The 13,382-nt window shown below is 45.9% G+C and overlaps 1 protein-coding gene across 16 annotated transcripts in view; it reads right to left on the bottom strand.

Annotated features, from left to right (window-relative positions):
* The window catches only part of TRABD2A (TraB domain containing 2A), an 84,449-nt gene that overhangs the window by 9,441 nt on the left and 61,626 nt on the right, over window positions 1–13,382 (bottom strand). For 12 of the 16 annotated variants that reach the window (XR_016229260.1, XM_089326213.1, XM_089326207.1 and 9 more), the window contains one exon: window positions 1,567–1,657. The exons of 1 other annotated variant lie outside the window; for it this stretch is intronic. Coding sequence is in view for 13 of the 15 variants with exons in the window: in XM_089326213.1 (XP_089182339.1) it covers window positions 1,567–1,657 (91 nt within the window). In the remaining 2 variants the exon portion in view is untranslated. Of the gene's footprint in view, window positions 1–1,566; window positions 1,658–12,278; window positions 12,505–13,382 lie in introns of those variants that run through there. 3 more of the 16 variants (XR_011386507.2, XM_008254183.5, XM_089326214.1) reach the window with 2 other exon arrangements.

Here is a 13,382-nt window from a genome sequence, read left to right as displayed (position 1 = left end):
AGGAACGGAGGGGATGTTTAGGACTGAATTACATCCTACCCCAAATTCATATGAAGTCCCAATCGCCTGTACCTCAGAACGTGGCAGGTAGGATGAGCCCTAATCCAATACAACCGGCATCCTGTTGAGAAGAGGCCTTGGCGGCACAACTGCACAAAGGGACAGCCCTGACAGGTAGCAAGGCGGCCCCCTGCAAGCCTCGGAGAGAGGCCTCAGGAGACCCTGACCGCGGACACCAGCCACCAGAGCCCTAAGGAAAGAACCCCCGATGGAGCCCCCAGGCTGCAGTATTTGTTACGGCAGCTGAGGGGGCAAATGCTGCTGGGGAAGGGAAGGACCCCCCGTGCCCACCGGGACTGGACCTGGGGGAGAAAACTGGAAGGGAGGCCAGGGTGGAGTCCGCTGCATGGAGTTCTTTACAGAAGGGCCCGTGGGAGCGCTGAGTGCTTATGCAGAAAAATGAAAAGCAAATAGACTTGGGGGGAGGAAAGTGTGCAGAGACAGACCTGCTCCTGTCCCCCGAAAGGCTCAGACAGGCAATCCCTGCACCTCCAGGCCCGCTGCCCTTTCCACCACGGTGATGACCTGAGGCTACCATTCTGCCTTCCACTACACTTAGGTCAGGGCCGGCGCCGTGGCACAGCAGGTAAAGCCGCCGCCTGCAGTACTGGCATCCCAAACGGGTACGAGTTGGAGTTCGGCTGCTCCACTTTTATTTTTGACAGGTAGAGTGGACAGTGAGAGAGAGAGAGAGAGAGAGACAGGGAGAAAGGTCTTCCTTTTCCATTGGTTCACCCCCCAATGGCCGCTGCATCGCGCTGATCCAAAGCTAGGAGCCAGGTGCTTCTCCTGGTCTCCCGTGGGGTGCAGGGCCCAAGCACTTGGGCCATCCTCCACTGCCTTCCCGGCTGGACTGGAAGAGGGGCAACCGGGACAGAACCCGGCGCCCCGACCAGGACTAGAACCCAGGGTGCCAGCACTGCAGGCGGAGGATTAGCCTATTGAGCCACGGCGCCAGCCGGCTGCTCCACTTTTGATCCAGCCCCCTGCTAAAATGTGCCTGGGAAAGCAGTGGAAGATGGCCCAAGTATTTGGGCTTCTGCACCCACTTGGGAGACTGGGAAGAAGCTCCTGGCTGCTATAGCCAATTGGGGAGTGAACCAGTGTATGGAAGATATCTCTTTCTCTTTCTGTCTCTCCCTCCCTAACTCTGCCTGTCAAGTAAACAAATCTTTATTAAAAAAAAAAAAAAAAAAAAAAAACCTAGGTAAAAAGGTGCTGAAGATTAAGACTAATTACTCCTCCTGGGGCCCCCAAGGCACCCTTCACTTCGCCTTCCTCTCCATCCCAAACACTGCCAGACACAAGAGCAGTGTGCCCGCTGCAGCCCTGAGTGCCCACCCAGCACCCGCGTCTGCCCCGCCAGCTGGGCAGAGGCTGAGCCTCCACCCTGATCACCACATCTCCCAGGCTGGGACACAGCCTGCAGGGGGCCCTGGCCCCAGGCATCCCTGAGGGGTCTCAGCTCCCCTAGCCGCCAACCAGACAGAAGCTCAGGAAGGTTACTTGTTGAGGGGTCGTCCAGCGGGGGCGTGTTCTACCTCATAGCCTTCGCGCCGCAAAACATCCAGCACGGTGTTGTTGCCCATGAAATGACCTGCAGCAAGAAAGACCATCAGAAAGGTGCAGTTCTCAGGACGGCAGGTAGACCCCAAACCCACCCCCACAACAAAGAAATGACCCTACCACCCCCTTCCCTTGTGGGTAGCACAGGGCAGGTCCCAAGAGCTGCAGGAACCCACTTCGCAACAGTCCCACAAGGAAGGCCAGGGATAAGTTCCAGAGCCCCGGACACTGAAGATCACAACAGCTAGGTACAATGCCTGGAGTCACACAGCTAAGGGAACAGCCTGGACATCAAACCTTGACCTGGTTAGGCTTCCTAGTGCAGGTGACATGTGCAGGATCTTAAAGGATGAGGGCTTTTTGGGGGAGAAATGGGGGAATTTGCATGCAAGCAATGCAAAGATGCTAAGGAACAGGTTGGCCAGAGGAGCTGAAGGAGTGGCCACTACACACTCACCACTTACTAACAAAATTAAAGGCAACCTGATCTGAGATCTGCCCTTCTTAGAGGTCTCTGCCCTTGGGGGTCTCAGGAGCCACAGTGAGGAACCCACAAGAGCCCATGGCAGCAATGCACCTGTAAGGAAAGCAGAGCCCCATGGTGCTGGCTTTCACTTGGACACCCCCAGGCAACCCAAGTCATCCCAAGTCACCCTTCATCCTGGAGCACTGAACAGAACTCCCTGGCCACACCTACCACACACCTCTGGGTATTAACTGAAAAAGCAGACACTCCACTAAACCACAGAGGAAGAGTGCAAAGATAAAACCCATCACAGGGAAGAAACAAAACAAAGCAAAGAATAAACTGACAGGATTAAGATGGTGGATTAGGAATGGAGTTTACTACTCTAGTCTAAGACAAGATAGTTTTTAAAAAGTGGAGAGAGAGGCCAGTGCTGTGGCATAGCTGATAAAGCCACCACCTGCCGTGCCGGCATCCCATATGAGTACCAGTTAGAGTCCTGGCTGCTCCACTTCTGATCCAGCTCTCTGCTATGGCCTGGGAAAGCAGTAGAAGATGGCCCAAGTGCTTGGACCCATGCACCCTTCTGGGAGGCCCAGAAGAAGCTCCTGGCTCCTGGCTTCAGATCAGCACAGCTCCAGCCATTGCGGCCATTTGGGGAGTGAACCAGCCCATGGAAGACCTCCCTCCCTCCCTCCCTTCCTCCTTCTCTCTCTCTCTTTGCCTCTCAAATAAATAAATAAATCTTTAAAAAAAAAAAAGTGGAGAGAATGCGGTCTCAGGGAAGAGTTGGAGAGAAAATGGCAGAGGAAACTTCACACAAATTAGAGGGGCACAGTGGATATATGTGGAGGCTATGGATGTGCACAACTCAGGACCTCAGCAGCCGAGAGCCTCTGCACCACCTTGGGAGAGTAAGTAAGGCAAGACCAGATGCAGCAGCCCAAGGCACTAGCAATAAAGTGCAGGAAGAGCCTGGAGGGAAACCAGTTTGGAGTCCTGTGGGGGATAGTGTACCTGCCAAACTAGCAGATAAAAACGGTGGAAGCACATTTCTCTCTCCCCGATCACCCCTGCCACAGCATTCTGTAACAAGCCTATAGAGATGGCACCATTCTGAACATACATAACAGCTGTGCCAGTTCGTGTCTGCACCCAGCAACCAGCAAGGCAGAGATGCCAGAGTCTGGCAGGGAGAAATGACAGGGGGCTGGGTGCTTATGCCTGTGGGAGGCTTGTGTGGCGGGACTGTGAAAACACTGAGTCTGAGTGGGAGGGCTCAGGCTGGGACTGGCATCTAAGCACTGCTCTCCTATGAGGAAAGGAGGTGAGCTGAGTCTATACCATCAGAGCTGAACCAAATCTCCCCTCCAATAAAAAAAAAAAAAAAAAAAAAAAAAAAAAAAAAAAAAGAGGAGACTTATCATGCCCAACCTGAGTGTCACCTTAGATACTCCCTTCACCCTGGAGCACTAAACAGGGCTCCCACCATACGCCTCTAGGTATTCACTGAAAAAGTAGATACTCCACTAATCCACAGAGACAAAGTCCAAGATAAAAGCCACCACAGTGAAAACAAAAAACCAATGCACATTTACAGAAATGCCAAATAATAAACGCACAAATTCAAGACATCATAAGGATGACAACATGATGCCCCCAAAATAACACTTCAATAATAGACTGTAAAGATGAAGATACTCAAGAAATGTCAGAAATGGAATTCAAAAAATTGATCATAGGATTACTTAGAAGTAATCAAAAACAAATGCATGAACTAAGGAAATCCATCAATGACATGAAAGATTTTTCCAACAAAATTGTGATCTTAAAATCAAAATGAAATCTTAGAAATGAAGAATTCAAGGGGCCAGTGCCATGGCTCACTTGGTTAATCCTCCACCTGCGGTGCCGGCATCCCATATGGGCGCCGGGTTCAAATCCCGGCTGCTCCTCTTCCAGTCCAGACCTCTGCTGTGGCCCGGGAGGGCAGTGGAGGATGGCCCAAGTACTTGGGCCCCTGCTCCCGCATGGGAGACCAGGAAAAAGCACCTGGCTCCTGGCTTCAGATCAGCGCAGCGCCAGCCATAGCAGCATTTGTGGAGTGAACCAATGGAAGGAAGACCTTTCTCTCTGTTTCTCTGTTTCTCTCTCTCTCTCTCTCTCTCTCTCTCTAACTCTACCTGTCAAATTAAAAGAAAAGAAAGAAATGAAGAATTCAATAGAACAAAAAATTCAATGGAAAGCCTTAACAACACATTTGGTGAAGCAGAAGAAAGAATATCTGATTTAGAAGACAAATTTCTAGAAATTTTACAGTCAGACCAAAAACAAGAAGAAACTAGTAAACTAAAAAACACTGTTGGAGATCTATAGGATAATATCAAATGACCAAACATAGAGGACTTAGGAGCTCCTGAAGGCATGGAAACAGAGAACAGATTAGAAGGCCTCTTTAGTGCAAATATTTCTAAAAACATCCCTAATTTGGAGAAAGAAAGGGACAACCAAGTACAGGAAGCACACAGAACTCCTAATAGACATGACCAGAAAAAATCTTCACCACGACACATTATAATCAAACTCATGACAGAAAAACATAGAGAGAAGATTCTAAAATATACACGAGAGAAACACCAAATTACTTTCAGAAGATCTCCAACTAGACTCAGAGCAGACTTACCAGAACCCTACAGGCTAGGAAAGAATGGCAAGATATATTCCAAGTCTTAAGAGAAAAAAAAAAAAAAAATCAACCCAGAATACTTTACCCTGCAAAACTCTCATTTATGAATGAAAGTGAATTAAAGACATTCCATAACAAACAGAAAGAATTTGTCACCATCCATCCAGCCTTGCAAAAGATGCTAAGGATATGCTATACATAGAAACAGAAACATGGATGATCATCCTTTATGAAAGAAGGTGCAGGCAAAAAATCTCCCAGAAGTCCAAGGGAAATCCAAAATAAAAAATAGGAATATTTTTGGGAAAATGGCAGGGTAAAGCCATTATTCATCAATAGCCACCTTGAATGTAAATGGCCTCAACTCTCCAGTTAAAAGACAGACTGGCTGAATGGATTAAAAAACAAAACCCATCTATTTGCTGACTACAAGAAACACATCTCACTAACAAAGATGCACACAGACTGGAAGTGAAAGGATGGAGAAAGATAATCCATGCTATGGAAACCAAAAAGAGCTGGTGTAGCCATCCTAACAGCAGACAAAATAGATTTTAACACAAAAACTATTAAAAAGAGACAAAGAGGGGCACTACGTAATGATTAAGGGATCAATTCAACAGGAAGATGTGACTATTATAAACATATATGCACCTAATTACAGGGCACCTGGCTACATAAAAGAAATGTTAATGTATCTAAATGGAGACATAGACTCTAATACAATAGTAATGGGGTCTTCTATACCCTACTTTCAGCAATGGACAGATCAGACAGAATCAGCAAGGAAAGAGCAGAATTAACTGACACTATAGACCAAATGGACCTAATAGATATCTACCGAACTTTCTGTCCTACAGTTGTAGAATACACATTTTTCTCCCTGGTGCATGGAACTTTCACTAGGATTCACCACACACGAGGTCATAAAGCAAGTCTCAGCAAATTCCAAAAAAAATCAAAATCACACTATGCATCTTCTCAGACCACAATGGAATGAGGCTGGAAATCAGCAACTCAGGAATCTCTAGAACATATGCAAACACGTGGAGATTGAACAGGCTCCTGAATGAGCAGTGGGTCATTCAAGAAATCAAAAAAATGATGCTTAAATTCATATGGAAACACAGGAGGCCTTGAAATATAAAGCAATCTTATACAACAAAAACAAAGCTGGAGGCATCACAATACCAGATTTCATGACATACTACAGGGCAGTTATAATCAAAACACCCTGGTACTGATACATAGATGGATAGACCAATGGAACAGAATAGAAATGCCAGAAATCAATTCATGCATCTACAATGATGTTTCACCTCACCCCTATTAAAATGGCTTTCATACAGAAATCAACAATCAATAAATGCTGTCCAGGATGTGGGAAAAAGAGTACCCTAATCCACTGTTGGTGGGAATGCAAATTGGTACAGCCACTGTTCAAGATAGTATGGAGATTCCTCAGAAACCTGAATATAGCCCTACCATATGACCCAGTCATCCCACTTCCAGGAATTTACCCAAGAGAAATAAAATCAGTATATAAAAAGAGTTATCTGTACTCCCATGTTTATTGCAGCTCAAATTCACAATAGCTAAGATATGGAGTCAACCCAAATGCCTGTCCACTGGATAAAGAAATTATGGGATATGTACACCATGGAATACTACAGCTATTTTTAAAAATGAAACCCTGTCGTTTGCAGAAAATGGATGAAAAAGGGGCCAGCACTATGGTGCAGCAGGTAAAGCCACCACCTGCAGTGCCAGCATCCCATATGGACACCAGTTGAGTCCCAGCTATTCCACTTCCAATCCAGCTCTCTGCTATGGCTTGGGAAAGCAGAAGATGTCTCAAGTCCTTGGGCCCCCACACCCACATGGAAGACCCAGAAGAAGCTCCTGGCTTCAGATGGGCACAGCTCCAGCCATTGTGGCCATCTGGGGAGTGAACCAGCAGATGGGAGACCTCTCTCTCTGCCTCTGTGTAAATCTGCCTTTCAAATAAATCTTTTAAAAAAAGATGAAACAGGAAAACATCATACTTAGTGAAATAAGCCAGTCCTAAAAGCGCAAACACCATATGTTCTCCCCGATCTGTGATATCTAATAGAGCACCTAAAAGGTAATCTACAGAAGTGAAATAGACACTCTGAAATGCAATGGCTTTGAACAGCCCTCATCCTGATTGTTGAGGAACAGTTTTTTTAATACTATTTGTTGAATTCTTAACATAGAGTAAATTTTATGTGTATAAAGTTAACTGAAAATAGATCTTAGTAAAAAGTAAGAATGGAAATATGAGAGGGAGGAGGAAGAGGGGTGGGAGGGCAGACACTGTGCAAAGAATCACCATGTTCCTAAAGTTGTTATTATAAAATGTGTGAAGTTTGTATTCCTTAAATAAAAGGTTCTGGGGGGGGGGAATATATAAAATAGCTAGAAAAAAAATTAAAAATAAAATGATATTTTGCCTTAAAAAATAAATAAGAAAAAGGCCTGTCTTTTACCACTAGTGATAGCTTATTTACTGACCTGAGAATGAGGGAACAGCAATTTAGAACAAGTGATTACACTCTGAGAGCACCTGTGACGTCCATGCTTTCCTTTCCCCAACTCTACAGGTGAGCCCCACTTCTCCTCTTCACATTTGATCCCCAGATCTCTGCCACAAAGGTTGCTATTTGATTGTAAAGCTCGGATGCTTTCATTTCTAGGTTACCCTCACTTTGCATTCGAGATTTGCTATTAGAGTATTCAGCCTGGCCCGTGTCCCACATCGGATCACCTAAGTTTAATTTCTGGCTCCTGATTCCAGCTTTCTGCCTCTGCAGACCTTGGGAGACAGCAAAGATGGCTCAAGTAAATGGGTTCCTGCCACACTCGTGGGAGACCTGGATTGTGCCTAGCCTTCGCCCCAGTCATTGCAGGCATTTAAGGGGGTCAATCAGCAGATGGGACTCACTTGTTCTGTCTCTCCAATGAATGAATTAAAATTTGTTTTGGGGCCGGCACTGTGGTGCAGAGGTTAAAGCATCGCCGCAGCGCCAGCATCCCATATCAGCGCTGGTTCGAATCCCAGCTGCTCCACTTCCAATCCAGCTCTCTGCTGTGGCCTGGGAAAGCAGTAAAAGATGGCCCGAGCCCTGGGGCCCCTGCAGGCACATGGGAGAACCAGAATAAGCGCCTGGCTTCAGATTGGCTCAGCTCTGGCCATTGCAGTCATTTGGGGAGTGAGCCAGCAGATGGAAGACCTCTCTCTCTGCTTCTACCTCCCTCTGTAACTCTAATAAATAAATCTTTTTAAAAATTGTTTTAAGTATGCTAACCACACAGCTTTTCAAATTTTAAGCTTCCATTTCTGCTCAACTGAGTGTCAGAGGGCACAGAGAGAAAGGAACCACTGCAGGCAAATTGGCCCAAGAAGGAGCCAATGCAGGCCCTCGTGATACCTGGAGTTCCTGGGGCTGTGAGACCTCGTCCAGCACTGGATCCAGATGAGCTGGACCCTAGAATCAGGCATGTCCAGGTGTTGCAGTGTCACCCTTGCCGTCTTCCTGGCAAAGCTCCAATCCCAACGACATGCCCTCCAGACTGCTCCAACTAAGCTGCCCATCCCCCTGCCAGCCAGAACTCATGACTACGCTTCCCCTCTGCCCAGCGCCCCATCCTCCTGACTCTGAACACAGGAGAAGCGTTTGGGAGACAACGGAGTTCACAGGAGTAGAAAGCCAAGGCCCACACCTGGGCTAGCAGCTTTGCCTGCAGGAACAGCACCAGCACCCTTTGCGTCTACAGGAACACAGGACTGCACCTTAGGACAAAGCTTTCCTGATGCTCCCACTAGGACACGAGCCACAGGGGCATCTGAGGCCTGCACCACCATCAGGGGACCAAGGTCAAGGTCCTTCAACAGCTTTGTTAGAGGAAGACACTTATTGAAACAGGCCACACCCAACAATGTCTCCAGTGCACAACCCAAATATGAAACATCAGATGAACAAAAGAAACTGCTGTTGATTTGGGTGGTAGAACTTTTCACTGAACAAGATGTTTCAGTGAACAAGTCAGATCCCTCATTTGAATGCAATCTGCATAAAATTCATCCTTTTAAAGTATACGATTCAGTGAAGTTTTTTAGAATATTCAGAAAGTCACACAGTCATCACCACTGATTTAAAAATGTTTCTATTGCTCCCTCCAAGATGGCTGAATAGGGAACACACATGCTGCATTTGACCAGAGGGAAATAGAAGAAAAGCAGACGAAGCTCATTCCCAGGGTAGAGCTGGAGAGAAGTTTGCAGTGGAACTCCTACAGAATAGACACCATCCAGCCACGTGGAGGGTGCAGCCACTCAGCCACGAGCTCAGAGCAGATGACCCCTGCAGCCAGGAGCAGGAGGAGACGCCAGCTTTGCAGAGTGAGCTGAGAGCACACTGCGGCAGCCCATGCCACTAGTGACACGGCCTAAGGCACAGCCTTGAGGCCCATGCTGTCTTTGAGTCCAGCCTGGAGCCCTGGAGGGGGCAGGGTACCCATCTAATCCAGCTAAAGAAAAGCACGATTCTTTCTTCCCATCCCCCAACAAAAACACCCAGCAACTTGGGGGGAGAAGCACCGTTTGTTTTTTGTTTTTTTTTTTTTTAAGATTTATTTATTTATGTGAAAGAGTTCCACAGAGAGAAGAGAGGCAGAGAGAGAGAGAGGAAAAAAGGTCTTCCATCTGCTGGTTTAATCCCTAATTGGCCACAGTGGCCTGAGCTGGGCCAATCCGAAGCCAGGAGCCAGGAGCTTCTTCCAGGTCTCCCACGCGTGTGCAGGGGCCCAAGGACTTGGGCCAACTTCTACTGCTTTCCCAGGCCATAGCAGAGAGCTGGATGGGAAGTGGAGCAGCCAGGACTTGAACCAGTGCCCATATGGGATGCCCGCACTGCAGGCAGTGGCTTTACCCGCTATGCCACAGCGCTGGCCGAGAAGCACCATTTTAACACCAGGGGAGGCTACAGTGGCTCTTGTGCATGCCCAGAGGGAAAAAGTCATGTGCCCTTCTGACTTTATGTCTGGCTGGAGTGTTGACAGGGGGCTGGGCACCCACTTAGGACTATGCAGTGTCCCCATCCTCTCAACATATCACAAGCTCCAGGGCTCAAACTGCCAAGGTGGAACACCTACCGGCAGCTGGATCTGGGAACATCTCTGCTCTCTCCGTGGATGGGGGAAGGCTTGCGGGGCCACACAGACCCTCTACACCCCATGAATGAGGGAGCCTTTTATGCTGTGGCTGTGGGAATTCTGTGACTCAACAATACGGTACAAGGTATAACAGGACCTCGGGACAATCACTGACAGACAGGAGTGGGTCATTGCAGAGGGTTTCTTCTTCACACTGAGGACCACAAAGATCCTTTGTGGAGTTCATGCACCAGCATAGATGGGGTTGTATCCACTGTGGGATAAACCCTGGTCACAGATTACCTTGGAAGAGATGAAGTAAGGTTGTGATTGTGCCAAGAGGCATGATCATATCCTCTCCCCTGCTGACAATGGAGAAGACCTACCAAACCCAACTTGGGTATCACTCTGCATTCTCACCCAACCCTGAAGCACCACCAGAGCTCCCTGGCCACACCCAGCACACAATTCTAGGACTCGCTGAAAGAGCAGACGTTCCACTAAGCCACAGAGGCACTGTTCAGATAGAATCCATCAGAGGGGAAAACCAACAAGTATTTCCACAAATGCTTAGAAATAAATGCAGAAATTCAAGAAACAAGAATAAGGAAGACAATACGGCTCTCTGAAAGGAACATATTACTTCAATATTAGAATGTAAAGACAAAGAGATTAATGAAATGCCTGAAAAGGAATTCAAAAAAATTATCATAAGATTACTCAGAAGCAACGAGAAGCAAATTATTGAGTTAAAGAAACCCACATGACAAGAATGAAAAATTTTCTCATGAAATTGAGATTCTGAAGAGAAATCAAATGAAATATTAGAAATGAAGAATTAGAAATGTCAAATAAAATACACAATAGAAAACCTTAACAGACTTATTGAGGCAGAAGAAAAAATATGTGAGCTGGAAGACAAATTGTTGGAAATTTCTGTCATACCAAAAAAAAAAAAAAAAAAAAAACAAGAAGAAATTAGAAAAATTAAAAACAGTATTGGAGACTTATGGGATACCATCAAATGACCCAGCATAAGGGTCTTAGGCATTCCTGAAGGTATAGAAAGAGAGAATGGATTAGAAGGCCTATTCAGTGAGATAATAACAGAAAATTTCTTTAACTTGGGACATCTAAGTACACGAGGCACATAGAACACCTAATAGACATGACTAGGAAAGATCTTCAATAGACTCCAATACAATATTAATGGGCGACTTCAACCTCTATTTTCATCAATGGACAGATCAACTAGACAGAAAATCAACAACAACAAAAAAGAGCTAATTGACACCGTAGACTAAATGGACCTAATTGATATCGACAGAACCTTTTGGCCGGCACTGCAGCTCACTTGGCTAATCCTCCACCTGCAGCGCCGGCACCCCGGGTTCTAGTCCTTTTTGGGGCGCCGGATTCTGTCCCAGTTGCTCCTCTTCCAGCCCAGCTCTCTGCTGTGGCCCGGGAAGACAGTGGAGGATGGCCCAAGTGCTTGGGCCCTGCACCCACATGGGAGACCAGGGGGAAGCATCTGGCTCCTGGCTTCAGATCAGTGCAGCACGCCGGCCACAGCGTGCCAGCTGTAGAGGCCATTTGGGGGGTGAACCAAAAAAAAAAAAAAAAAAAGAACCTTTTATCCCACAGTTGAAGAATATACATTCTTTTCATTAGTGCACAGAACTTTCTCTAGGATTGACCATATATTAGGCCATAAAGTAAGTCTCAACAAATTCAAAAAAACTGAAATCATACCATGCATTTTCTCTGACCACAACAGAATGAAGATGCAAATTAATTTAAGAATCTCTAGAAAATATGCAAACACATGGAGACTGAACAACATGCTCCTGAATACAAAGTGGATCATAGAAGAAATCAAAAAGGAAATTAAAAACTTTCTGGAAACAAATGAAGATAGCAATACAATAGAAACGCAGGGTTAAGAGGGACGTTTATAGCAATTGGTGCTTACATCAAAAAATTGAAAAGGTGCCAAATAAATTAGCTTTCAATTCATCTCAAAGATCTAGAAAAACAACAAATGAAACCCAAAAATTGGAGGAAAGAAATAATTAAAATTAGAGAATAAATCAACAAAATTAAAACAAAAGATCAGTAAAATAAGCCATTCCCAAAAAGACAAATACCATGTTTTCCCTGATCTGTGGTAACTAATAGAGTACCTGAAAATGTAATGTATAGGAGTGAAACTGACATTTTGAGATTTGATGATTATTTACAGCCCTTGTCTCTACATTGAGGAATAGTGCTTTTTTTTATTACTATTGGTTGAATTCTTTACTTAGTGTAGGGTTACTCTTTCACTGACTTTAATATTTATCTATTTATTTGAAAGGCAGAATTACAGAGAGGCAGAGGTGGCGGGGGTGGGGGGTGGTGTCTTCCATCTGCTGATTTACTCCCCAGATGGCCGCAACTGCTGGAGCTGCATCCAACCATAGCCAGGAGCTTCTTCTGGGTCTCCCACATGGGTGCAGGGGTTCAAGCACTTGGGCCATCTTCCACTGCTTTCTCAGGCCATAGCAGAAGGCTGGAACAGAAGTGGAACAACCAGGACTTGAACTGGTACCCATATGGGATACGGGCACTGAAGGCAGCAGCTTTACCCACTACGCCACAGCTCCGGCGCCAGGGTTAATCTTATCAGTATAAAATAGACTGAGAGTTGATCGTTGTAAAAATTGAATGAATGGAAAAGGAAGGAGGAGGATAGGTGGGAATGTAGACAGGAGGGAGAATAGGGTGGAAAGTATTACTATGCTCCTAAATCTGTAAATATGAAATATGTTCACCTTAAAAAAAATTCAGTGGGGCCAGCACTGTGGTATAGCAGGTAAAGCCACCATCTGCAGTGCCAGCATCCGGTTCAAGTCCCATCTCCTCCACTTCCAATCCAGATGTCTGCTGTGACCTGGGAAAGCAGTAGAGGATGGCCCAAGTCCTTGGGCTCCTGCACCCACCTAGGAGACCTGGAAGAAGCTCCTGGCTCCTGGCTTTGGATCGGTGCAGCTCTGTCCATTGTGGCCAATTGGGGAGTGAACTAGCAGATGGAAGACCTCTCTCTCTCTCTCTGCCTCTCCTTCTCTTTGTGTGTAACTCTGCCTTTCAAATGAATCTTAACCAAAAAGAATATATTTTCTTATTTAAAAAATCCAAAAACAAAATAAAAAATTACTATCATTCCCACCCCTGGAAAGTGCATCCAAAGGCAATACTACCTATTCTTTCCTGCTTCTAGTCCCTGGCAATCTACTTTCTATATGTACAGATTTGCCTGTTCTGGACATTTCATTTAAATGTAAATTTCAAATAAATACTATAAGATGTGGAATTTGGTGAGCGGCTTTTTCTGCTTCATATAGTGTTTTCAACCCATTTGCATGTAGTGTGCATCAGCACTTCTTTCCT

The sequence above is a fragment of the Oryctolagus cuniculus genome, chromosome 2 (genome assembly GCF_051225735.1).
Source record: "Oryctolagus cuniculus isolate XC-2025 breed Fujian yellow rabbit chromosome 2, ASM5122573v1, whole genome shotgun sequence".
Classification (NCBI taxonomy): domain Eukaryota; kingdom Metazoa; phylum Chordata; class Mammalia; order Lagomorpha; family Leporidae; genus Oryctolagus; species Oryctolagus cuniculus.
This window is presented reverse-complemented; position numbering and strand designations above follow the sequence as displayed.